General features: G+C 37.7%; 1 protein-coding gene across 4 annotated transcripts in view; it reads left to right on the forward strand.

Annotated features, from left to right (window-relative positions):
• BCKDHB (branched chain keto acid dehydrogenase E1 subunit beta) overlaps positions 1 to 25,302 on the forward strand; it is a 245,088-nt gene that overhangs the window by 190,337 nt on the left and 29,449 nt on the right. The window contains exon 10 of one of the 4 annotated variants that reach the window (XM_089921767.1): positions 1,030 to 1,083. The exons of the other annotated variants lie outside the window; for them this stretch is intronic. Coding sequence (XP_089777893.1) covers positions 1,030 to 1,083 — 54 coding nt within the window. The remainder of the gene's footprint in view (positions 1 to 1,029; positions 1,084 to 25,302) is intronic. 4 annotated transcript variants of the gene reach the window in all.

A 25,302-nucleotide genomic window follows, 5' to 3' on the forward strand; every position in this document is an offset into this window, starting at 1 on the left:
GTGTTTTTTGGTGTCACAGGAGTGGAGTATTATCACCCGCAATAATATTGATCTTTTCATGCTGTATGCAAGTCAGGCATTTTAAGTGCGATTTCATATTTCCATTGGTTTTCATGAAGCCCTTGGTCACCTGTACATCAAATAGAGCAGATGTTTGTATTAGGGTACGTTTATCTAAAGAAACGTTCAGTATGTACAGTAAGTGACCGTAGAGTTCCAGCTTCCATGTCAGGCTAAGGAGAGGTGAACTGGTAGGGAGATGGGAAATTAGACCCACGCCTGTTGGTCTAATAGCCCAACTGTTAAAATAGTTGTTCTCATTTCCACCAATTCTCATTTCCTATTGTCTGGATAGGAAGCTTGTCATAGAAACAGAGAAGACTTGAGGTGGTAGTGGAAAAAAGATGGTCATACGCTTTATCTTCCTAACTTGGACAGAAGGCATAAACTAGGTATAAATCCCCATTGCTAAGGAATTATTGAATGGCCGATATGTATATTTCTAAAATTTTCAACCCCCCTCCCTTTTTTTTGTGAGGGAGGGGAGTTTCTTGGAGTGTTGTTTTTTTTTTTTAATGATTCTAGTAAGGCATTTTAAATAATATGGTTGCATTTTAAATTTCATTGTGTAGTCTAAAATATTAGCTAAAAACAGTCGTCTTATCATTGATTCCATGAGCCCTTTAACGGTTGTATACAGTACAATGTTGAATTTGTCCCTTCGTTAAAAAGGTAAGCCTGCCGTTATATCAGCAGGTGAAGTAATCATCAAATTGCACTGATTAATTGCAAGAAAGATCAAGGAGTGAACAAAACATAGTGATAATAATAAGTTTTGTCAAATAGTGATCATTTGTAATCTTAAGTGATAAATAGCTAACAAATAATTTGTCACTTGGTATAGTTGGTCAGTTCATACAGCATCTTGTTTTGCTATAGTAGAAAGATTACTTGACTATTTTTAGGGATGACATACTATTCCACATATTACTACTTTTATTGATGGATAATTCTTTTGGGATTTTTCAGGGAAACCATTGGATGCTAAATAACTATCATCAAAAGGGACTTCTGCTGTACACTGTAATTATATTTGCTTTTTTTTTTATTGGAGTATAGTTGCTTTACAATGTTGTATTAGTTTATACTGTACAGCAAAATGAATCAGCTATATGTATACATATATCCCCTCCTTTTTGGATTTCCTTCCCATTTAGGTCACCACAGAGCATTGAGTAGACTTCCTTGTGCTACTCAAGGAAGAACGGTAGGTTCTCATTAGTTATCTATTTTATACATAGTAGTGTATATATATTTGCTTTTTATAGTCACTCTTTGGTAAAATCATTTAAAGAAGGTTACTTTTCAAATCCATTTAGTAAGTTTCAAAAGAAATATTCTAAAATATTAACAGATGTTTTTTTATTTCTGGTAGAGGGAATATATTATGAATGATTTTCATTTTCTCCTTTATCCTTTTCTCCATTTTCCAAAATTTCCAACTGCTTACTTCCCATCTCAATCGGGCTGTCGAGTAAGTGTCTCAAAGGGGAAAAAAAAAAGTTCAAACCCACTACTGTTTTCTCAGTGTTCCCTACCTCAGGACAAAAGCCTGGGAAGCCTCATAAATGCCTGACTTTCTCTTACACCCTGTATTCATTACACCAGGAGGAGCACGACTCTAAAAACAAGTCTCTGACCCAACCATTTAACTTAGTACCTCTGCTACCTCAGTCAAAACCACCACCTTTCTTCTCTGAACTATCACTTTCCTTTCATAAGTGCTTCCTACAGAGTAGCTGGAATGGCCTTTTCATAGTGCAGATGAGATCATGGCAATTCCTTGTCCCCATGGTGTCCCGTCATCCTTACAGTGAAACCCTAACTCCTTATTTTCTAACCCTCTTTGCCCCCTTCATTCTCCTCTATCCTCAGGGACCTTCTTGTTCCTTGAATGAATGTAATTGTGGTCAAAAAACATGAGGCTAAAATCATGTACTTCTGACCATAGCTTCAGAATATCTCACAGAGCAAACAAAAATAGAAAAATTGGTCCAGATAGGACAAAAATGCCCTGGATAAGTGACTGCAGTTCCTTATGGTGGTGGTGTTATTTTTTTTATCTTCCTCTTAATATCATATTTGAATAACATTTAGAACTTGTGATATGAATATAGCTATGCTGATTTATGTAATTATGAAAGTAGCTAGGAAGAAATTCTCTTTTAGTTTCATAGATAACTGTTAAATTTGGTGGCATATGATCAAAATTTTCCTGTAATTTTAATCACTAACTCAGTAATCATTCAACAGAAATTCAGTATATGATTTTCTTTTTAATTGTTCTATATTGGCTTTTATCTCTTTCAAATGATGATGAGAGTGGTCCTCAATTACATTATATTAATACCGTTGCAAAGGTTATGTTGTAATTGAAGGAGAGGAGAAAGCTGGGAAATCCAAAGACATAGATACAATCTATAGATAAAGACAGTACAGCCCGAGAAAAAAACTAAAACATCACATACAGGGGATTACACTACAAATGGTGACTTATTTCTAATCAGAAACAATGAAAGCCAATGAATGACATTTTTAAAGGACTGGAATTAAAAAAAAAACCTAACAGGGCTTCCCTGGTGGTGCAGTGGTTGAGAATCCACCTGCCAGTGCAGGGGACACAGGTTTGAGCCCTGGTCCGGGAAGATCCCACATGCCACAGAGCAACTAAGCCTGTGTGCCCTCAACTACTGAGCCTGTGCTCTAGAGCCCGTGAGCCACAACTACTGAGCCTGCGTGCTGCAACTACTGAAGCCTGCGCGCCTAGACCCCATGCTTCACAACAAGAGAAGCCACCACAACGAGAAGCCCATGCACTGCAACGAAGAGTAGCCCCTGCTTGCTGCAACCAGAGCAAGCCCACATGCAGCAATAAAGACCCAACACAGCCAAAAATAAATAAAATAAAATAAAAAGGAGTACATTAGGTTAAAAAAAAAAAAAAGCTAACAGCCTGGAAACCTGTATTCAGTCAAACTATCCTTCAAAATAGAGGAAAAATAAAAAATTTTCAGATAAACTAAAAATGAGAGAATTCACTGCTATCAGATCTGTTCTGCAAGAAATACTAAAGGAAATTCTTCGGGTTGAAAGGAACACTACCAGATGGTAGCTCAAATCTATAACTAAAAACTGTCGAACATACATTCTTTTAGTGCACATAGAATGTTTGCCAAGGTAGACCATATGTTGTGCCATAAACAGCTTTTAATAAGATTTAAGCATTTCAAATTGTTCATAATATGTTGTCTGACCACAATGAAATTAAATTAGACATTAGTAGCATGAAAGACCTAGAAAATAAACAAATATTTGGAAATTAGAAATACAATTCTAAGTAATGATGGGTCAAAGAAGAAATAACGAGAAATTATAAAATCTTGTGAAATGAATAATAGTCAACACACAAAATAAAATTTGTGCAGAGCAGCTAAAACAGTGCTTAGAGGAAGATGCATAACTATAAATGCTCATATTAGAAAGAAGAAAAAAAAAACCTTAAAGCAATGTGCAAAGTTTCCACCTTCAGGTAAGGAAAGAAAAGCAAAATGTACCTATAGTAAGTAGAAGGAAGAAAATAATAAAGATAAGAACAGAAATCAATAGAATAGAAAAAAGACAACAGGGCTTCCCTGGTGGCGCAGTGGTTGAGAGTCTGCCTGCCGATGCAGGGGACATGGGTTCGTGCCCCGGTCTGAGAAGATCCCACATGCCGCGGAGCGGCTGGGCCCGTGAACCATGGCCGCTGAGCCTGCGCGTCCGGAGCCTGTGCTCCGCAACGGGAGAGGCCACAGCAGTGAGAGGCCCGCGTACCGCAAAAAAAAAAAAAAACAACGGAGGAATTAAAAAACCAAAGAAAAAAGAAAGAGAAAATTGGTTTTTAGGAAAGATTAATAAAGTTGATAACCCCGTAGCAAGACTGATCAACAAAAGGAGAGAGAAAACAAAAATCACCAGTATCAGGAATGAAAGTAGGAGTATCATTACAGACCTAATAAGCATCTAGGAGATGTAAGGGAATCCAAAATCGGATGACTTTATGTACCGGACATTCCTTTGCCTGGGTGCTCTTACAGTGGTGGAAGGCCAAGGAGCAGAGCTTGGGAGGGGTGGGGTAGGAGAGATAACTCTTCCAGCACCTACTATGTGCTCGTTGCTCTGTGGGGAATTTACACGCCTTCTTTTATTTAATCCTCTCACCCTTTTAATGAAGTATCTGTTATCCTCTTTTTTACAGATTAGATTTAGGCTCAAGAAGGTGACTTATTTTGCCCAAGCCTAGATAGCAGGCAAGCGAAGGAACAGGAAACCACAGCACATCTGTCTCCAGGGCCCATAAGCTCCCTTGACTCCTTTAATGTGTTGTGAATATAGCAATAGTTAATCTCAGGAAACGAAGTACAAAGCTAAGGGGGCACATGAAACTGGATTTCCTGTGTGGGGTGTTACTCAGATTTCGGATGACCATGTTGTTTCTTCTTGTTTATTTATTTAATCCAAAATATAATTGGTCAAGTTTAGGATTCTCAACACCCATTTTCTCTATTTGTGCAATAAAATCCATTTAAATTAAGCTGAAGGTTGTTACAAAATAAATTGAATGTTAGGAAAACTTTTCTTTTGCCGTAAAAATGAAAGTGCCCCCTCAGCCCTCACCTCGCAGCATGGACATGAACATCATTTTAGTAATTTAGATGTTCATCTTATAACGGAGGAGTAATAGCACTCTGAAAAATAGATTTTCTTTTGTTTTCTTCTAGGAACTGTCATCAGAAAATGGCAATTAAGCTGTTTGCAACTCTTTTTTATCTGATATATTAGAAAAAGGAGGCTCTTTTTAAATGGCTCTTTTCCCCATTGAATCCGGCAAGTAGAATGCAAAATATTTGGGGGCATATTTTAAAATAATGAAAGGAAAAATGGAACACATTTTTGTAGGTATTCTTTTACGGTCTGATTAAGCTTATAGTATTGAAGCATTTATTAGGAGATGAATTAATAGTGGTTCAGTGATCCATCTCAGAAATGCATGTGAAGCTCATGTTGAAAACTCTAGGAGAAAAGTATCTTTGCATGTATTGAAATATATTTCATGTTAATTACATAGTTAAAACTATTATACCAAATTATTTTTTAGAACAAACCATAGAGTTTCTTACAAGTTTTGTAAATGATCTCTTGTGTGAATGCCAAAAGCTTATTACACACCTTTTTATTTTGCAAAATGTATAGTTCTGTGATCTTGAAATAATCAGTGTGAAACATATTGGAGGACTGGGTGTGTGAAATGCCAACTTTTCTGGCAAAGCCATATGTTGTCAAGTAGGTGATAGAAGCATTTTTTGATACAGCTAGCTCAAGGTATGCTTGTTATGTGTCAGTGTAATCCAAAGGAATTTGAATTTTCTAGCTGGTCAGCCTTTGAAAACAACCACCAGTTGTACCATTAACTGCACTTTTCTTTTTGTTTCGCTCTAAACTATATTTTGGATTCGTTGTTTTCTTGTTACATTTTAAAGGGAAAAGGAAAAATATTATATGCAGTTGTGCTGAAACAAAATTCTGAAATAAAGTGAAATATGAGCTCTGCTGTGAAACAAACATTGCAGTGTGAACATATGGAATGAAGCAGCATTTATTGGAAAACTCAGATCTGTGATGTGACAGCTCTACTTATGTTTGAGATTCACAAATAGCAGCACTAGCTTAAATGAGATGATGATGCTTTAAAAGAAAAAGAGGGCAGAATGTGGAGAAAAAGGAACCTTCAAGCACTGTTGGTGGGAATATAAATTGGTGCGGCCACTATAAAAAAAACAGTATGGAGATTCCTCAAAAAATTAAAAATAGAACTATGATTCTGCAATTCCACTCCCAGGTATTTATCCGAAGAAAACAAAAATACTAATTAGAGAAGATATATGCACCCTATGTTTATTGCAGCATTATTCACAATAGTTAAGATATGGAAGTAACCCAAGTGCCTATCAATAGATGAATGGATTAAGAAGATGTGGTACATATGTACAATGAAATATTACCCAGCCATAACAAAGAATGAAATCTTGCCATCTGCGACAACATGGATGGACCTAGAGGGTATTAGGCCAAGTGAAATAAGTCAGACAGAGAAATGCAAATACTGTATGGTTTCACTTACATGTGGAATCTAAAAAAACAAAACAAATGAACAAACATAAAACAGAAACAGAGTTAGAGATACAGAGAACAAGCAGGCAGTTGCCGGAGGGGAGGGGTATGGGTGGAAGAAAGAAATGGTGAAAGAGATTAAGAGGTGTAAACTTCCAGTTGCAAAATAAATGAGACACAGGTATGAAATATACAGTGTGGGGAATATAGTCAATAACTATATAATATCTGTATCTGTATAATATCTGTACATATAATATGTAACATATCGTTAACTGGATTTATCATGGTGATTATTTTGAAATGTATAGTAGTACAAATCACTGTGTTGTGTAACAGGAACTAACATAGTGTTGTAGATCAATTATACTTCAAAAACAAACAAATATAGAAAAAGAGATCATGTTGGTGGTTACTAGAGACGTGGGGGGGGAGGGGAATTGGATGAAGGTAGTCGAAAGGTACAAACTTCCAGTTAAAAGATAATTACTAGGGATGTAATGTACAACATGATAAATATAATTAACAGTGCTGTATGTTATATATGAAAGTTAAGAGAGTAAATCCTAAGAGTTCTTATCACAAGGAAAACAATTTTTTCTATTTCTTTAATTTTGTATTTATTTGAGATGATGTTTACTAAACTTATGATAATCATTTCACGATGTATGTAAGTCAAATCATTATGCTGTACACCTTAAACTTATACAGTGATATATGTCAATTACATCTAAATAAAATTGGAAGAAAAAAAAAAAGAGGGCAGAATTTCCAGTGGGGATAGGACTTTATTTTACTAAAACTAGGAAGTAAAATAAAATCATACAGGGAAAAGTCTTCACTATGCTATTACCTGAACTCAAAGGATAATTCTCTTGTATCTTATGGCTTCAGTTAGTGAGATTTACATAATCCTATGTCAAGATCCTCTAGTGTTGAGGTAGGGCTACTGTAATAAATCATGGAGAAAAGAAAGTATTTTTCAAAACTGGCTAAATCCACTTATGAGTTGTAACTAATAATTAGGGTAGAACATATGAAATTAAAAAAAAAATCTTAGAGAATGTCCAACTCAACTTCCCACCTCTGCTCTGATCTCTCTTGATCCCCTTGTAATTTCTTTGCATGCCCATAAGTCTGCCTCCAGAAAAGTACATGTGGGACAGACAGGCATCTGCATAAAAATCAGGAAGGGTCTTCAGGTCTAGAGCAAGTTAGGAGGAGAATCTACAGAGAGTCAACTCTGCCTGTGCCAAGATCGCTCTTTCAAAAAACTAGCCCGTGATAAACAAGAACAATCAGAGGGTTGTCTCTGTCTCCCCTTCCCCCTCCCTCTGCCCACCACCCCCCCCCACCCCCCCCCCCCCCCCACCCCCCCCCCGGCCGCCGTACCTCCTCCTCTCTCTTATGGAAATAAAAACTCTTCAGATATCCACATCCTTCCTTTGGAAGGTCAGTTCTTCATCCTGTGATTTCATTCATCTTTTATTTGTGTTACATACATTTTTCTCTTATCAGTTGATGACGTTAATTGGCTTTTGTTTTCATGTCTTTGTCAACAATTCAATGAGATGTCCATTGCCCATTTCTTTCTTTGTTTTTGTTTAGGAAATTGTGTCAATTCATAAAATAGTGCTATAGACCAATTTTTTCATTACCATGCAGACATTTTAGCTCATTATAGCTATGTCTCTATTTTGTCTTTGCTTTTTATTACACAACTAAAAGGTCCACTTAGGTGACTCTCCAAGAAAATAATTAACAGGAACAGCCTGTCCTAAAAGGAGTGTTCCAGGAATGTTCAAGATTTTTAGTAATTTTTAAAAAATCTTACACATTTCAAGTTTCTAAAAATGTTGGAGCTAAGTCATAAGAATTCAATTACAGGTAATATTGGGCCATTGAAGTCCAAACTAGGTAATTAATTTGAAAGAGATACACTTTTTTTCTAAAGCGTTATTTTTTTTCCCCTGTAGTTCATTTTAAACCATTTATTGTTGAGTTGCTGGTAGGGTAGTCTGTTTAGGGAAAATGGGAACCATGAAAAGTGAAAATGTAGCAAAAGATGTTTGGCCAACATTTATTATGCCAGGCGCCATTCTAAACTCTGCACCTGGGTTATTTCATTTACAATACTATTAACCCAAAACTATAAAAAAAACCAACGCTATAAAATAGGAACCACTGTCGTTTCCATTTTTACAGATGAAGGGACTGAGACACAGAGAAGTTTAGCTGCTTGATCAAGAAAACACAGCGAGTGGGTAGCGTTGAACTTTGGCCACCTGATTCCATATTGCTAAACTTCCCTAAAATCTGTCTCTGACAGAAAACCAGGTGCTGTATCTTCGGTAAAAGTTGAAAAGCACTTACATTAAATATTTGTGAGCATGTTTATGAAGAATTTGGACCCCTGGAATTAGTTGTACAATGGCTTTTTAGTCTGTTTTAATATGTGACTGATACAAGTTTTATTGATAGAAAAAATATTATAAAGAATTCCTAGTTTAATAATCCTTTTTGTGGGTAAGCATTATAAAATTATCAAATTATACAACAGCTGATATCATCATAAATTTTGGCCAGTTTTTTTTACACAAGTAGGCATTATTTATAGCATCATGTTTGTGATATATATATTTTTTTCCTTTAAGAACTAGAAGATTTCATTATCTTTTTAAAAGGCTGTAGGTAATCTAAGTTTTCAAATACCAATAAACTTCCGTATTACTGATAGGAGAAATTTGGCTAGCAGACTTTCTGGCCTAGTTTACAGTCCTTCAAAGGCAGTATAGATAACTAATTGTTAGATGGTATATCTGTATGCTGTGAGTTCTGAGTATGAAGAGTTTGATCATTAATTTCATGTTCACCTTGTAATGTTATTTCTTAGCATTGGTTAATAATCTTCTTCTGTAAGATAACCAGATCCTCACCTAAAACATAGAAGCAAAACTCAAGGAATCTTTTCTATTTTTAATATCCTTTAAATCTTTTATTTTGCTATGTTCTGGAAGAATGGAAAAGCAATAATTTTTAAATTAACACTAACTATAAAAGAAGTGAAATATATAGCAAGTTCATTGTATACTGTCTCCTTTTTAAAAAAATTGCTTTTACATTCTCAACAAACGTGAGCAGAAAGCTACTAGATAATTAAGATTCATTGTGATGATATACTTTGGAACAGAGTATAGGTTTTTTTATTTTTGTCACGTAGTTGACTCAATTAAAAGTACTCAGTTAAAAATAACAGCATCAAGAAAGCACAACTGACTATTCTGTGCTAAGTACTTTCTAGTCCCTAACTGGTTTCTTTATTTTCTTTCTTTCTTTTTTTATTTGGCTGCATCGGGTCTTAGTTGTGGCACACTGGCTTAAAGTTGCTCTGCGGCATGTGGGATCTTAGTGCCCCACCAGGGATCGAACCCGCGTCCCCTGCATTGGAAGGCGGATTCTTTACCACTGGGCCACCAGGGAAATCCCCACTAACTGGTTTCCTTGGACTCATTATGTGATTTGAAGTATTTGAACATTTGAAGTATTCACAAAACCTTGAGGAAAATTGTATCTTACTGTGTTCAGAGCACTTTGAGATGGTGCGTTGTTTGCCAGTTAAGCAGAGCTTATAACTCAGGCCTCAGGATCGGATGCTGTTACATCCTTAAGCTATAAGTTTCCCTCTAGGCAAGGGAGAAGGGAGTGAGCTCCTTACTTCAGGTCTGTTTTTACTCTCAGCTTTGTTTTCAACTTCCTGTTGTCCTAACCTTCTCGTTATTGTACCATCTTTATATTTTCTATTAAATGTGTCTATTTCAGTGGGGAGAAGAAATGGTAGACATAGTGGTTCTTAGATTAGTTTGTTTGCCTGGGCTGATATTTTAGGGAAATTGGCTAACTCTGTTTCTACCAATGCCATGATGATGGAGGTTGCAGGAACTTGTAAAATGTCAGAGTGAAAAAATTGGACATGACCTCTTAACAGCTCAGGGAAAATTGGGTGCAGTTGAAAACCATCTGTGAATGCTTTTGAGACTGTCACATATTCTTTCTTTAGTATTCCTCCTTGTTCTTCTCAATTAATGAATTCCTCCCCCACTTCCTTTCTCACTCTCTTTCTAAACAGTACTTTCCTCACATTACACCTTCTTGACATTTACTCTTTCTTTCATATGCCTTAAAAAAATATTTTATAGGCCATTTAAGTGTCCTTCTGGGGGCTTCTTAGTTGACGTTGAAAATTCCTTTCAGTTGTGAAGTTGATTATTGAGTTGCTTGGTAGCAGTTTGGGAGCTCAGTGTGACTACTGATTGAATTTATCTTGGTCTTGAAGATAAACAGGTGTCACTTCTTTTAAGACAGCTATTGTTGTCTGAAAATGTTAACTTGAGTACTTTTTAGAAGCTTGTAGAAAATATAACTTTTATATTCCAAATCCCTTATGGTGTTTTAGAAAATGTAGCAGGCAGTAATTTTTTTCTTCCAAGATTTTAAAGTACTCCTTAAAGTAACAACAGTTCTCTAGTGTGAGGCTTTGACTGGAGGGGGAGTTAATTGGAGGTGTCATGAAGCGATGCTGTGTACATTTTTTTAAAAAATATTTATTTATTTAGGCTGTGCCGGGTCTTAGTTGCAGCATGCAGACTCTTAGTTGCGGCATGTGGACTCTTAGTTGCAGTATGCATGTGGGATCTAGTTCCCTGACCAGGGATCGAACCCAGGCCCCCTGCATTGGGAGTGTGGAGTCTTACCTACTGGACCATGAGGGAAGTCCCCTGTGTAAATTTTTAACTTACAAGTTCCTTAATCTATTTGCTCTACCTCACCTCTCTTTTCAGAAATTCAAAGGAAGAAAAGATAGGTTGCCGAAGCACATCTGTCACATACATATATGGATTTATAATCTTTTTTTTCTGATTGACATACATGAAAACCTAATGTTTGATTTTAGTTAAGAGTGAGGCATGACCTCACTTGCTGTCATAGTTTTATGCAATTTGACCAACATCTTCCTGAAGTTGGGCTACTAATTTAATGGGACAAAAGTAAAAAAACGGAACCAAACTGAAGATTGTTTCCTATAAACAGAAAGGAATGTTGAAAAAAAACAAAGTTTAGAAGTTAATCTATAATTTGCTGAAGATAAGGAAGGCTATGGTAACAATAAGTGATTAATTCAAAAGTCGTTACCCTCCAAAGATCAAGCACTCTAAATACATTTGTGAAAATGTCAAAAAAGTATAAGAAAATAGACATGTTATCAATGTTATGGTACTTTCATTGGTTCTTTACTTATGAGGGGCTTTTGGCAGATCTGATTGTCACTGTTATCTTTGGTGGGGTAGAGGTCAGTTGATCATCTTTCACCATCGCTGCATTTTGGATTTTGGATTTGGGGATCTGATTTAGTAAATTTGCTATACATTTTAATTTGTTCTCTAATGCCCCCCAAAACTTCTGAATTTGATGTTTGTGAATGTCAATTAATTGTGTACTTCTGATTTTCCTAGAAAAGTAGAAATTATCAAAATTGACATAAGAAGAAAAAGAAAACTCACATATTCTTGTAGTATGAAAGAGATTGAGCCAATAGTTCATCTTCCCTTAAAGATAGCATCAGGCCCAATTGATTTTATAGGTAAGTTCTACCAGAGTTCAGTTTTATAGACAAACTCTTTGAGAAAATATTTAATAGAAGAAAGAACCTGATCCCTCTCATCTTATGAAGTTAGTATAACTTTAAAGCCAGACAAGGACAATTCAACAGGAGAAAACTGTAGACCATTCTTACTCATAAACTTAGATGAAAAGTTTTTATAGCAAACGGAAGCCAGAAATATTCAAGACCAAGTTGAATTTATTCCAGGAATGGCAGATTGGTTTAACAGTACACAACCTATTAATATAATTCATTACACTAGCTGACTAAAAGAAGAAAAACTACATAATCATCTCAGTGAATCTCATCTTCAAAAATTTTTAGCACCTGATAATAATGGAAAGAAGAAAATAAAATTCTTAACAAATCAATAACTTCCTTTACCTGATAAGGGTTATCTACCCAAAAAACCTATCACAAACATTGTATTTAATGCTAAGTGTTGGAAGCATTACTTCTGTGTTGGAAACCAGGAAACCCACTGTGACTAATTATGTTTATTGTTGTACTGGGTGTCCGAGCCAGTGCGGTAAGATGAGAATAAGAATTAAAAATTTGTAAGAACAGGAGAAGAGAAAGAAAAATGTCATTTATTAACAAAGGGTATGATTTTCTACATAGAAAACCCAATTTAATCTGTATATCACTTATTAGAATGAATTGGAGAGTTGAACATGTTGTTATAGATAAACATCAAACACAAACATCAGTATCTACGGTAGTAATTATAGATGTGTAGGAATAATCTTTAAAAAATCATTTGAGACCTTTATGGAATAATTATAAAACTTAAACTCAGAAGAACAATTTCAAATGATTTTTTTTAAAAGATTGTGTTCACAGATAGGGAGATTCATTATAATAGTAAGTTATTGTCTAATTGATCTATAGGTTCAGTCCAACTTCAAACAAAATCCAAGTAGGTTTTTTCCTTGAAACTTGACAAGTTGATTCTAAAATATCATGGAAGAATTAGAGCCCCCAATACTCCAAACAGGTAGAACGAGGCGAGGGATAATATCTGCTACCTATTGATGTGAAGGAACAGCCCATCTGTGGATAATGTCGGCACCATTCATGTCTGTGTTGCTCACAAGGCGCTCAGACACACAGCCCTGATAGCACCTGCCCTGCCACTCACCTGCAGAGCCATGGGACTATATCAAGTAGGTTCCGCTTGACTTCTCCTCCTAGCATGTTCCTCCTATCTTACAGACTGCTTCCAGGGATTAAATGGAAAGGAATCTATAAATCACCAACAGGGAGGGCTTTGACTGTCAGTGGTTCAGAGCAAGGACTCTAGAGCCAGACTGCCTGGATTCAAATCCCAGCTCCACCCCCTATTTGCTGTATGATTTGATGGTTATTTAATCTTCCTCTGCTTCAGTTTTCTCATCTGGAAAATGGGGGAAATAACAGAACTTCTTGCATAATGTCATTGTAAAGAGTAAATGAACGAATGCGGTAAAACTAGCAGAACATTATCTGGCACACAGTACTCAGGAAGTATTAGCTATTACTGTTTTTATTTCTTTACACTGTTACTCTTTTTCTCAAAATGCTTTCGTCAGTTTGTCATCTTTTGACACTATTTTGCTAGGTTTAATTCAATGTTAGATTGCTGGTGTTCAAGCAATATGTTCCTTAAGCGATTAAAAACAATGACTAGTGGGTTTAACAAATGAATACAAAACCTTCTTTAAAAGCTGGGGTTTACAAAACTGTCAGGCCAAAGATCAGTTTAGTGGGGAGAGACATTTGTCAGTGAGACACCAGGACAATGGGAATGTGTACACAGTACAACCTAAATACAGAGAAAAGGTGCCTGAAGGAACCTAAGAAAATCAGTCCTGAAGAATGTAGGATTTTCTCTGAGATTTGAACAATGAGGAAAATTGTCCTGGGCATGTAAGCAGATAAGCTGGGGTGGATATGACCAGAATTCCATTCATAGGAAGTAGGTGTTTAATGACCTTTACAAGGTTGGGGCAACAGGATGTGTGTTGATGGAAAGACACCATCAGACACAGGTAAAGAATTTAGTTTCATTAATGGAAAATGATAGAGGGACTTAAGGAAACAAATGAGTCAGGTGATGACATGGCATGCTCTCACTTGGAGGTATGGCTTTGCATTTTCCCCTGGAGTCGTGCCACTGTGGATTGACACAGACCCCCTTTGCCTTCCTCCTGACCCCAGCTTCCTCCTGGGAGTTGGCTCCCTGCCTCCAGGAGATTCTTCTGGAAACCGGCTCCAGGTTGGCCTGCTACCTGAGAGCTAGTGGCTGGCACTGGTAAACCACAGCACGTTTCTGACTGTTTACTGTGAGGCTGAGTGAGGTGAAGGTCACTTTCAAGAAGCATTCCCCATCAGGCCAAGCGCCAGTCCATCTAGATCTGTTCATGAAACTCCTTCTCTACTCTTGAAGCAGAACCTTGGTCCTCAGGCCTCTCCTGTCATTTAAGTGATGTAACCAGCAGCTTATCTGCAACTTGCTGCTCATCCCTTCAGCTGGTCTTCATCACCAGCTTATCCTTCCAGAGGGGTATAATGACATCAGAGAAAAAGGCTTTATTTAATTAGACTGACTCGGGTTAGAATCTACCTCACAATAGAAAGTTATTTTCTTTTCTAAATCTCAGTTTTCTTATCTGAGAAATGGGGATGATCAATCCAACATACAGGGATGACATGAGATAATGTATGCAAAGTGCATTGCCAAATACATCATAGGAACACAGTAAGTTGTTTATACTTTCTCTTTTTTCCATATTCTAAAATTGGACTGTAACAACTTTTAAATGTCTCCCCCAGCCCCTGTCAGTTTTCTGTGCTTTACAGTGCTAGTGATTTTCTATTACATTTTTTGCACACACATCCCCTGTGAAAGTATGCCTCGCTTTTAAAATCTCAGTAAATTGGGCTTCCCTGGTGGCGCAGTGGTTGAGAGTCCGCCTGCCGATGCAGGGGACACGAGTTCGTGCCCCGGTCTGGGAAGATCCCATATGCCGCGGAGCGGCTGGGCACATGAGCCATGGCCGCTGAGGCTGCGCGTCCGTGAGCCTGTGCTCCGCGACGGGAGTGGCCACAGCAGTGAGAGGCCTGCGTACCGCAAAAAAAAAAAAAAAAATTCAGTAAATTGAAACTTTTAAAAGCCTCCAGAGGTGTCTAGTAATGACTACAAGAATACCTTATAGTGAAAAATATTAATATCACACTAAAAGGGTAACAAACTGCAAGATATATAGACATTTTAGAAAATGTATGTTATTTGTGTTCACTTTAGTCATATTTAATTTTAATATGGAACATGACCTAAATGTCTAAAATTGACATTGATTAATTCTTGTCTCATTCTTTTTAGCAGAATGTGAATTTCACACACCCCAATGAAGTAGAATTTTTTTTTTAATTAGGATATAAACCCATTTAAAGAGAAAAAATTTACTGAGATTGTAGATTATTCAGAAGATAATCCATTCAGATGGACTTGTGTCCAGATGTGCTTTGGACTACTTACTGCTGTAAATGTGTCTTCAAATAAAAGAAACTTTAAAAGATATAGAAATTCTTCTTAAAGTAAAATCATAGACTACCTTACTCTTCATTCAGTTTAATTCAGCAAAGTGTTGTGAATACAAAATACTGCAGGGCTTCCCTGGTGGCGCAGTGGTTGAGAGTCCGCCTGCCGATGCAGGGGACGCGGGTTCGTGACCGGGTCCGGGAGGATCCCGCGTGCCGCGGAGCGGCTGGGCCCGTGAGCCATGGCTGATGGGCCTGCGCGTCTGGAGAGGCCGCAGCAGTGAGAGGCCCGTGTACCGCAAAAAAAAAAAAAAAAAAAAAAATACCGCAAATGTCTCTACAATTGCAATTAAGGGATGGTCCTTGGCCCCCAAAAGCTTACAGTCTAATGAGAAATAAAACATACAAATTAATTATAATATAGAATAGAATAAAATGAGCAAACTTGGAAAAACAGAAAAGATTACACTGAACTCTTAAGGTCCACGAAGCAGTGACTATTCCTTATCATATTTGTCTCTGTGTACCTAAATACACGTGTATATATTGTTTTGTTTTTACACTCTTGGCAGTGTCGTGTGTGTGTGTGTGTGTGTGTGTATGTGTGTGTCTTTTGTTTCCTGTTTTGTTTTCATTTGACATTATATCATGATGTTCTATATCCTTAATTATGTTCAAAAATATTATTTAATGGCTATCAAGTATTCCATTATGTAAGAGAAGTTTAAACCTTCTATTGTTGACCATTTAGTTTGTCTATTCACCACTTCAAGCCTCAGCAGAAATGAAAGAGCAAAATTTCACTAATGTTGATTTTGAACATAGAGTGTATTCAAATATATTTTCTACTATATACACCAGAGTTTACTAAATTTGATCATTACATTATATTTCAATAATAAGGTTCAACACCTTATAATTGTTAAACAGTACTCTTCAGATGAAATGAGAAAAATAGGTAGATTTTGTTATTTACTAATTTAGCTTGCCATTCATATATATATTATACATGCACATACGCACACTCGTATGACTTTTATAGTTTTCCTCAAAGTAAATAATATAATCTGTTGTGTACCTGCTATTATTTGTCATAATATGATTTTATTACTTGTTAAAATATTCCTTTATAATAAACCTATTGGTTATTTTCTGGTCTACTCTTAAAAATATGGATCATTGAATCTGAAAAGCAAGAATGCATTTCACCTACTATTTTTGTCGTGTACCTTCTGTAGCCTCATTAATTTTATGAAATTATTTGCTTTGAAATATTTACTTGTTGTATAGCATTGACTTTTAGTTATTTTTAGTTAGAGAGGAAGTATCCTGTATTTTAGCTTGTCGTTTTTTCATTTATAAGATGTAGCTCATAGTGTTTCATTGGGATGATGTGAAGAGTAAATTCTTTAAAAATGTGTAAAGTACCAATATCTGACATGTCGTAGGCCCAGAAGAAATGACCACTTCATTCTCTTTCCTTTCTATCTGTACCATAAGCTTGACTGTCAGCTGGTCTGTAGAAGAGTCTATATGGAAAAATCCTCTATCAGTTGGAGCCTTTTATTTTTGTTTTTGTTATTTTAATGATGATAATTTAACGAAGGTGATTGATTAAATAGTTATTGAAAGATTAAAGGTGTAAAAGAAAAAATGTGGTAACATAAAGACGTAGCTCCACACATTACAAGAGAAAAAAATTATAACTATGTGTGGGGATGGATGTTAACTAGATTTAATGCGGTGATAATTCACAATATGTAGAAATATTGAATCATTATGTTGTACACCTGAAACTAATGTAATACTATATGTCAATTATGTCTCAATAATTAAAATTATTCAGCTTTTTAGTTATTGTTATAATGGAGTGGCAGCTTCCAAGCTTCTTACAATCTGGACTCAACAGTCTACTAATGTTTTTTGTTTTTTAAGTTTTTACATCTTTATTGGAGTATAATTGCTTTAGAGTGTAATTGGAGCCTTTTAAAAAGTGAAAATATCTGTCTGGGATGTCGCTCCCATCAGGCAAGTTGCTGGACTAGAGTGACTTCTAAGGTTTCCTACATATTCTGTAATTTCAAGGTTCTGAAACAGTGAAAGTAACTGGTAGGCTTCTCTAGGTAGTACAGTCTTGAGGATAATTTAGTTTGACAGTTAAATCATAAAACAGATGTTAAAACATTTACAAACCTCAGTGAACTCTTTTTTAATTGAGTCCAGTCATCTTAAGAACTTAAGCTATACTTGTCTTAGATTTTCCTTGAATCATAATAATTTAATTTGTTTATAAAAGTAATGCTAGTTCTGTATCCTTATGAGACAAAGTATTCAATGAAACTCAGATATGAACTGGTTATTTTTTTCTCATTTTACATCAGGTTTTCAACCAACCCCTACTCCTTCTCACTGCAGCTTTGCTCTTTAAAGAGCAGTTCAGGGTTCCTAAAACCAGATGAGAAATTTAATCATTTAATCATTCAAATGTGCAGGGTGTAAGGGTAATCGGGTAAGAGGTGTGGTCCCTGACCTCAAGAAGCTAATAGTCTAATAGAGAGATGTGCTGTGTACGGGATGGATGTATGTACATTTGTGTATATATATGTAACACGTGTTTGTGTGTGTGTTATAACAGGAGCTCAGGAAAGGTAATACCTCAGGTCTCCCTGGGGTATTCAGGGAACGTTGTTCAGTGGACGCTGGGTTTGGGTAGCCGATAGCAGGACCATCCTGACAAGAGAAGTCTTCTGCTTTCCCTCAGTCTTTATGGAAAGAGCTATGCTTGTGGAATTGTCAATGTGGAAAAGAATTACAAGTTGCAACTGGCATTTTTCTTCTCTCTCTCACCCCTTGTTTTTAAAGGGAGCCAGTAGGAACCAGAATACTGGCTGACACCTTGCCAAGAGTGTGGACTTGCACAATTTTTTTTCCTGTTTTCCCCCTTGTGGTACCCAGCTCACCACATTGCCATATTTGAATGAGTTAATAATGTTAAGCTTTCAGAATGGCATACAGCATGCAGAAAACATTCAGTAATGTCATTGTAATGTATTTATGTCACCATTTATCATCATGGTCTCTCTTGAATTACTCATCACTTACCTGCCATAATCGTATGGAAGAAATCTCTTGATATGGGCCAGCCTTTCTCGTATTTATGGTTCATGAAATGTTAATAGAAAATAATACCTTCTTAGAGACAGTTTTTTGGCCACTGATTCAATTAAACCTTCCATACTCTCACAAAAATGAGATATTTTCGCACTGTATCTGGGATATGGTCCCCCAAAAAAGTATATAATGAATAAAAATCTAATAAAAATACCGAGGCACGCACACAAATATCCTGACCTAAAGCAAGTTTACATTATGAAAGTGGTGACATTTTTAACAGATAAAAAATTAGACAGTATACAATTGACCCTTGAACGATGTGGGGCTTAGGGGCGCTGACCCTCCACACGTAACTGTATCTGTGGGTCCACATCTGGGTATGTGTAGTACCTCGTATTTATTATTTAAAACGATGTGCTTATAAGTGGACCCACGCAGTTCACACCCCTCTTGTTCAAGGGTCAGCTATAGTTAGTCTAGGTCAGGCAGCTTTCACCGCACGTGCAATCCCCATCACTCTTGGTAGGAGCTACCTAGAGTGTGTGCTGAGAAGGCTCCTGGGCTCAGAGAAGATGGGCGCCAGCATCTGTTAGTGACATGCACTGCGGGTGTGGACTGTCGGCCCTGGAGGAGGAGTGGCTCATGTTTTTTTTTTTTTTTTTGCGGTACGCGGGCCTCTCACTGTTGTGGCCTCTCCCGTTGCGGAGCACAGGCTCCGGACGCACAGGCTCAGCGGCCATGGCTCACGGGCCCAGCCGCTCCGCGGCATGTGGGATCTTCCCGGACCGGGGCACGAACCCGTGTCCCCTGCATCAGCAGGCGGACTCTCAACCACTGCGCCACCAGGGAAGCCCTCATGTTTTCCATCTTTAAATGACTGTGTGGGAAGGGCCGTGGAGAACTGTTGCCCTCTAATCTTCTGATTTGTAACTTGGGATCTTTCCCCAATTCTGTTGGATAACCTTTCCTGGAAAACCCTGCTTCTGTGGTCACATCATTCCTCAAGGAAGATGCACTGAACAGGACGCCTGGGGAATGAATGGTCATGGTAATTTAATCTACCTGGAAATAAATGAGTGGCCATCCATGTGGTCATGAGAATGATGTTAGATTCCTAATATGCTCTTTTCAAACCTAAAAATGTTTATATGTTTCATTAACATGACCATAATTTACTGAATGGGGAGAAACTTTCAGAGAAATCAGCTTGCCTAAATATTAAAGAAGGAATTATACTGAAATGAAGAATAGTTCTTTACCTTGACGGATTATCATCTTTAATGTATCTCAATTGATGTGAAATAGGAAACTAATGTCTAATGTCCCTGAGAGCTGTAAAATATTCACTAGTAATCAAAACATAAAACGTTCCTCTCCTGATTTTCTGTTCCTCTCTCCTACTGATCACAGTTTGTAAAATATAAACAATTACACCTGGAAGTTCCAGTAGGAAAAGTACAATCGTAAAATCAAATGTGTCTTCTCACCTCATGTATGTACTGTAGTATTTTGGTAAACATCAAACTTTAAATAAGCTCAGCAGTTATTTACATGGAGTGGACCACGTGTGGTGGGCAATAGAGAAGCAATGATGGATAGAACAGGGTACCTGCCTTGGAGGAGCATTCATTTAAGAGAAGAGGTGCTCCAGTGTGGATCACCACTATCTAAAGCAGGTATATGGACATTATTTAGCAGCTGTGAGGTGAGTACTTATGCAAAATACCGCCATCATTTCTCCTTTATGTACTACAAAGCTACCATTTTCAAGTCCATGGAAGGCAGTCCATGGTGTGTGTGTTCTAAACAGAAACGGAGCCATTAGGAATTGGGATCTGCCCAGCCACCTTTAGCTAGAGAAGACTGGCTTAGTGACTTGTGGTTGTGTGTAATGAAAAGCAGAGTTATTGGGAAGTATATTCGCAAACGGAGGACTTTAAAATTGCAAAAATAACATGAATCATGAATAGTATAAAATCATAATTTCTCCATCATTACCAGTAAGTATTTATGGAGACTCCCCAGAGTGACTGGTTCCGGATTTTATATCTTAGGTTAAACTTGCCTTTGCCTTCTGTTCTTGCTGTCCCATAATTGCCCCAAATGTTCTTTGTTAATTTGCCAATGACTTTTTAAAAATATAGCCTAGCGTGACTGTGGGTTTAAAAAAATGTTTTTAAACTAATTTTGGTGAATCCATAAGAATTTATAAAAAGAGCATGACAATTAAGAACACAGGCTCTGACATGGATGCATCTAGAGACTGTCATACAGAGTGAAGTAAGTCAGAAAGAGAAAAACAAATATCGTATATTAACGCATATATGTGGAACCTACAAAATGGTACAGCTGAACCGGTTTGCAGAGCAGAAATTGAGACACAGAAGTAGAGAAAAAAACATATGGACACCAAGGTGGGGAAAGCAGCGGGGGTCGGGGGTGGTGGTGGTGGGATGAATTGGGAGATTGGGATTGACATGGATACGCGGATGTGTATAAAATGGATGAGTAATAAGAACCTGCTGTATAAAGAAATAAATTAAATTTAAAAAAAAAAGAACGCAGGCTCTGGAACTGGACGGAGCTGATTTCAAATATTGTTTCTGCCACTTGCGAACTTGGACCACTCACCTGCCTTTCTAAACCTCAGTTTCCTCATCTCTAAAATGGGGATAATGAAGCTTCTTCCCACTCATAGGGTTCATGAGGATTAATGAGGTAATGCAGGTCACATGCTTAACCAGCTCCTGGTATGTGCTCATAATATTTGTAATAATACTATTAGTGTTATTTCAGCTACAGAAAAACAGCTTCTTAATTTGTTTTCTGCTAGTAATGCCTCTTGAGTTATCGTATTACTTGTGAACACATAATACAAATTGACCTTTTTTTTTTAGAGTGATCACTTTTATCTCTGCACAAAAAAATGATAAATTCTGTTATCCCATATTTTCTTTTAACACGCACACTACCTCCCAACACAAACAAATTTTAAGACACTAAAACACCTTAAGGAGCTTTTCTCAATCAGAGTTTAACAAGTGGGTTTACACTCGAGAATAGAGACCCATTTCAAACTGTTTTGCAGTAGAGAGAAATTTGTCGACAATTTTGTCTGCAGTGAATTCTCCTCTCTCCCTGTCAGCATTCCCCTAAAGTGTACTTTCTCAAATGGTATTGTTTTCCCTTTAAATTCTCACACTTTAGCCATCATTCTCACTTCTACATTCCTAGAGTTCTTTCCTGCACATTGATTTTGCTAATCCTCTTTTTCCAACTCTATGGAATTGTTATTAAGAAAAATACTATTTCTCCTATTTGGTGACTATTTTCCCCACTTGTTCAGCTTAAGGTAGAGACAGCGGAGAAACAAGCCTTGACTTCAGTGATTCAGAGGTCATTTGTAGCAGCCGTTCAGCAGTGTACTGGCTCTCAATCCTGGCTGTACATTGGAATCTCCTAGGGTTTTAAAAAACCCTGATCCCAGAATAATTAAATCAGAGCTTTGCAGGCAGGAGTGGGATGGAGACATCTATTTTTAAAGCTCTCAGGGACTTCCCTGGTGGTCCAGTGGTAAAGAATCTGCCTTCTAGTGCAGAGGATGTGGGTTTGATCCCTGGTCGGGGAAATGAGACCCCACAAGCCGCAGGGCAACTACTGAGTCCGCCCGCCTCAACTAGAGAGCCCGCGTGCTGCAAACTACAGAGCCCACACGCTCTGGAGCCTGCACGCCACAACTAGAGAGAAAACCCACACGCCACAACTAGAGACAAGCCCGGACGCCGCAACGAAGAGCCCGCATGTGGCAACTAAGACCCGACGCAGCCAAAAATAAAAAATAAATAAGTATTTTAAAAAAATAAAATAAATTAAAAAATAAAGCTCTTCAAGTGATTTTTAATGTGCAGCCAAGTGAGTCCTACTCTAGGAGAGGGTTCTGTAAGGCCCGAGTAGATTGGAGTCATTGCAGGAACAAGTGGTGGGGAGGAAATCAGACAAGAAATGTGGACTGCCATGTTGATATGTTTTGGTGGGAAAGGGAAAAAGAGGGATGAGCCTGTACTTCAAGGAACTCCAGCAATAAATACAGCATCCACATATCAGGAACAACCCACTAGCATGTGTGTGTTTGCATATATAGCAGTGAGGCTCAGCCACTCCCTTAGGGTGGGGAATCAACCATTTAGGGGTTGGGGGTGAACCTGTAGTCTGCAAAACCTTCTAGGTGATTTTAATACATCTGTACTTTCTGCATTCCCCTCCTTTTTCTCCCCATCCTTCTCTCCCCGCCTCCCACATGTGGCTACCTTGTCCTTTTCCTTGTAAATCAAGTGGGAGGGGTCTGAGTATCAGATGCTTGATCTCAGAGCTGACTTCCCTCACGGTGGCCATAGATTTATAACAGTTCCAAGCAAGAGTTCTAGATTCAGCCCAATTAGACCATAGAGGTCATCCTTCCTGAACCAGTGACTGAAGTCAGAGGAATAGAATATGCCCATTTGCTAAGTCAGTGGAGGCCCAACCCTGAGCTGGGGGAAGTGTCAGCTTCCCTCCAAATTCATGGGAGACTAGAGGAAGAAGAATGGAACCGTAAAGGGAATCTGGATACTATGAGAAGAGGAAAAGATGGGAGTGGGTGCTGGTAGACAGCCAGTACTGCCCACTGCGTACATAGAAGTCACAGGGATTCAGTATGATGAATTACTTTACGTATGAACGTTATTGATACTTTTTTATGGGGACATTTTGAATGGCATACAGAAAATACTATAGTGTTAACTAGAACTTTTCACCATTTATCCACACAAATATCTATACTTGTGTGTGTGTGCGTGTCTGTGTGTGTCTGTAGTTCTGTGCAGTTTTACCCCATATATAGACTTGGATAGACACCACCATCATGATACCCTTTTATATTTACACTCTCCCCAATCTCCAGTTTACTGGCAACCACCAACCTTTTCTCCATCTCTATAGTTTGGTCATTGCAAGAAGGTTTATAAAAAATGGAATGTTTTGAGACCTGACTTTTTTTGTTTAGGATCATGCCCTTGAACTCCATCCCTGTTGTTGTATATGTCAATAGTTCATTCCTATTTATTACTGAGTAGTTTTTCATGGTAGCTTTGACTATACCACAGTTTTGTAACCATTCCTCCACTGAAGGACACTTGAGTTGTTTTCAGTTTTTGCCACTGTGAAAAAGCTGTTGTGAATATTTGTGTACACATTTTTCATGTGGATATAAGTTTTCACTTCTGTGGGATAAAGGCTCAAGGGTGCAACTGCTGGGTCAGATGGTAAGTTTAGTTTCATAAAAACTGCCAAACTGTCTTCCAGAGTGGCTGCACCATTTTGTATCCCCACTACCCGTGTATTCGAGATCTCCACATCCTCACTAGTGTTGGGCGTTATCACTGTCTTTATTTTTCTGTTCAAATAGGTGTGTAGTGATATATCATTGTGGTTATAATTTTCATTTCCCCAATAGCTAATATGTTGAGCATCTTTTAATGTACTTATTTATCTATCTACCTTTTTAATGAAATGTCTGCTGTTCCTGTCACTTGCCCACTTTCAAATTGGACCATTTCTTTTTCTTTTTCATTTATGTTTTGGTTCACGGGCCTCTCGCTGCTGTGGCCTCTCCCACTGCGGAGCGCAGGCTCTGGACGCGCAGGCTCAGCGGCCATGGCTCACGGGCCCAGCCGCTCCGCGGCATGTGGGATCTTCCCGGACCGGGGCACGAACCCGTGTCCCCTGCATTGGCAGGCGGACTCTCAACCACTGTGCCACCAGGGAAGCCCCTCACCCATTTTGTTTATGGTGATGAGATTATTTTCACCAGTATGGCCAGCACTCATGTGCTTTTTGATTTTGTTACTCTGAAGCTAGCTCCTTTCAGTATTTATTCAGAATAATACCTTAAACAAAAACATTTTGTAACTTCATAAGGTCCTAGGGGTTTCTTTTGTCTTCTTTGTTTTGTTTTGGCTGTGTGGCCATCTGTATTTTATTGTCGCTTTTTGCCATTTAAGTGTCAAAATTGTCATCGGAGACAATCAACTGAGTCTAAGCTTTGTCAAGAATTTAGGGAGAAGACATTTTTGCTCAAAATCTGCTGCCTCTGTTATCAGTATTGAAGGGCTAGCAGCTCTGAAACCCTTGCCTTTCTCCAGCTGGAGAGATGTGAAGATAAGTGAAAACTGGAATTTTTCAGGTGAACCTCTAATTAGTGCGTACCTGCCGTGTGCCAGACATTGCATGCTAGGATGATTTCTATTAAAAAGATTCAAGAAAGGCATTTGTTCTTTCAGCAACTGGAGTTTGATTTCCTTTATCATCTTGCTGATCAATGTCTACCCGCAGTGTGAATGATGGAGGAGAAAAGCTAGAGCCACACCGGCTTGCCACTTACCTAGTTGGTACCAGATTCAGGACAAGGACCCAAGTCTTCTACTCTTTACAACAGTATTAGTCTAAAGCCCAAAGAAGTCATGATGTTTTGTCATTGGAAAACATTTTCTTCACAACACAAAAAGATAGCTAATTAGAATTTACTGAAACTTTCTAAGAGATTCCAAATAATAGAATTTCTAAACAATCAATTAAAATAAATGCTAAGGAAAAACAAATATACCCTTCTAAACATTGGCTAATTGGATACCCAGAAAACTTTCTAGTTCTATTTTGCCTTCATTTTTAGATTATCTCACAATCACCACAAGCTGCTAGTTAGCAAAATTATTATGGGGCTAGCTCAGAATTTGCTATATTGGAATCAGCTTTGGTGACAG

This window comes from Delphinapterus leucas, chromosome 12 (genome assembly GCF_059928025.1).
Source record: "Delphinapterus leucas isolate spDelLeu-1000000601 "Yukka" chromosome 12, BTC_Dleu_Yukka2, whole genome shotgun sequence".
Taxonomy (NCBI): domain Eukaryota; kingdom Metazoa; phylum Chordata; class Mammalia; order Artiodactyla; family Monodontidae; genus Delphinapterus; species Delphinapterus leucas.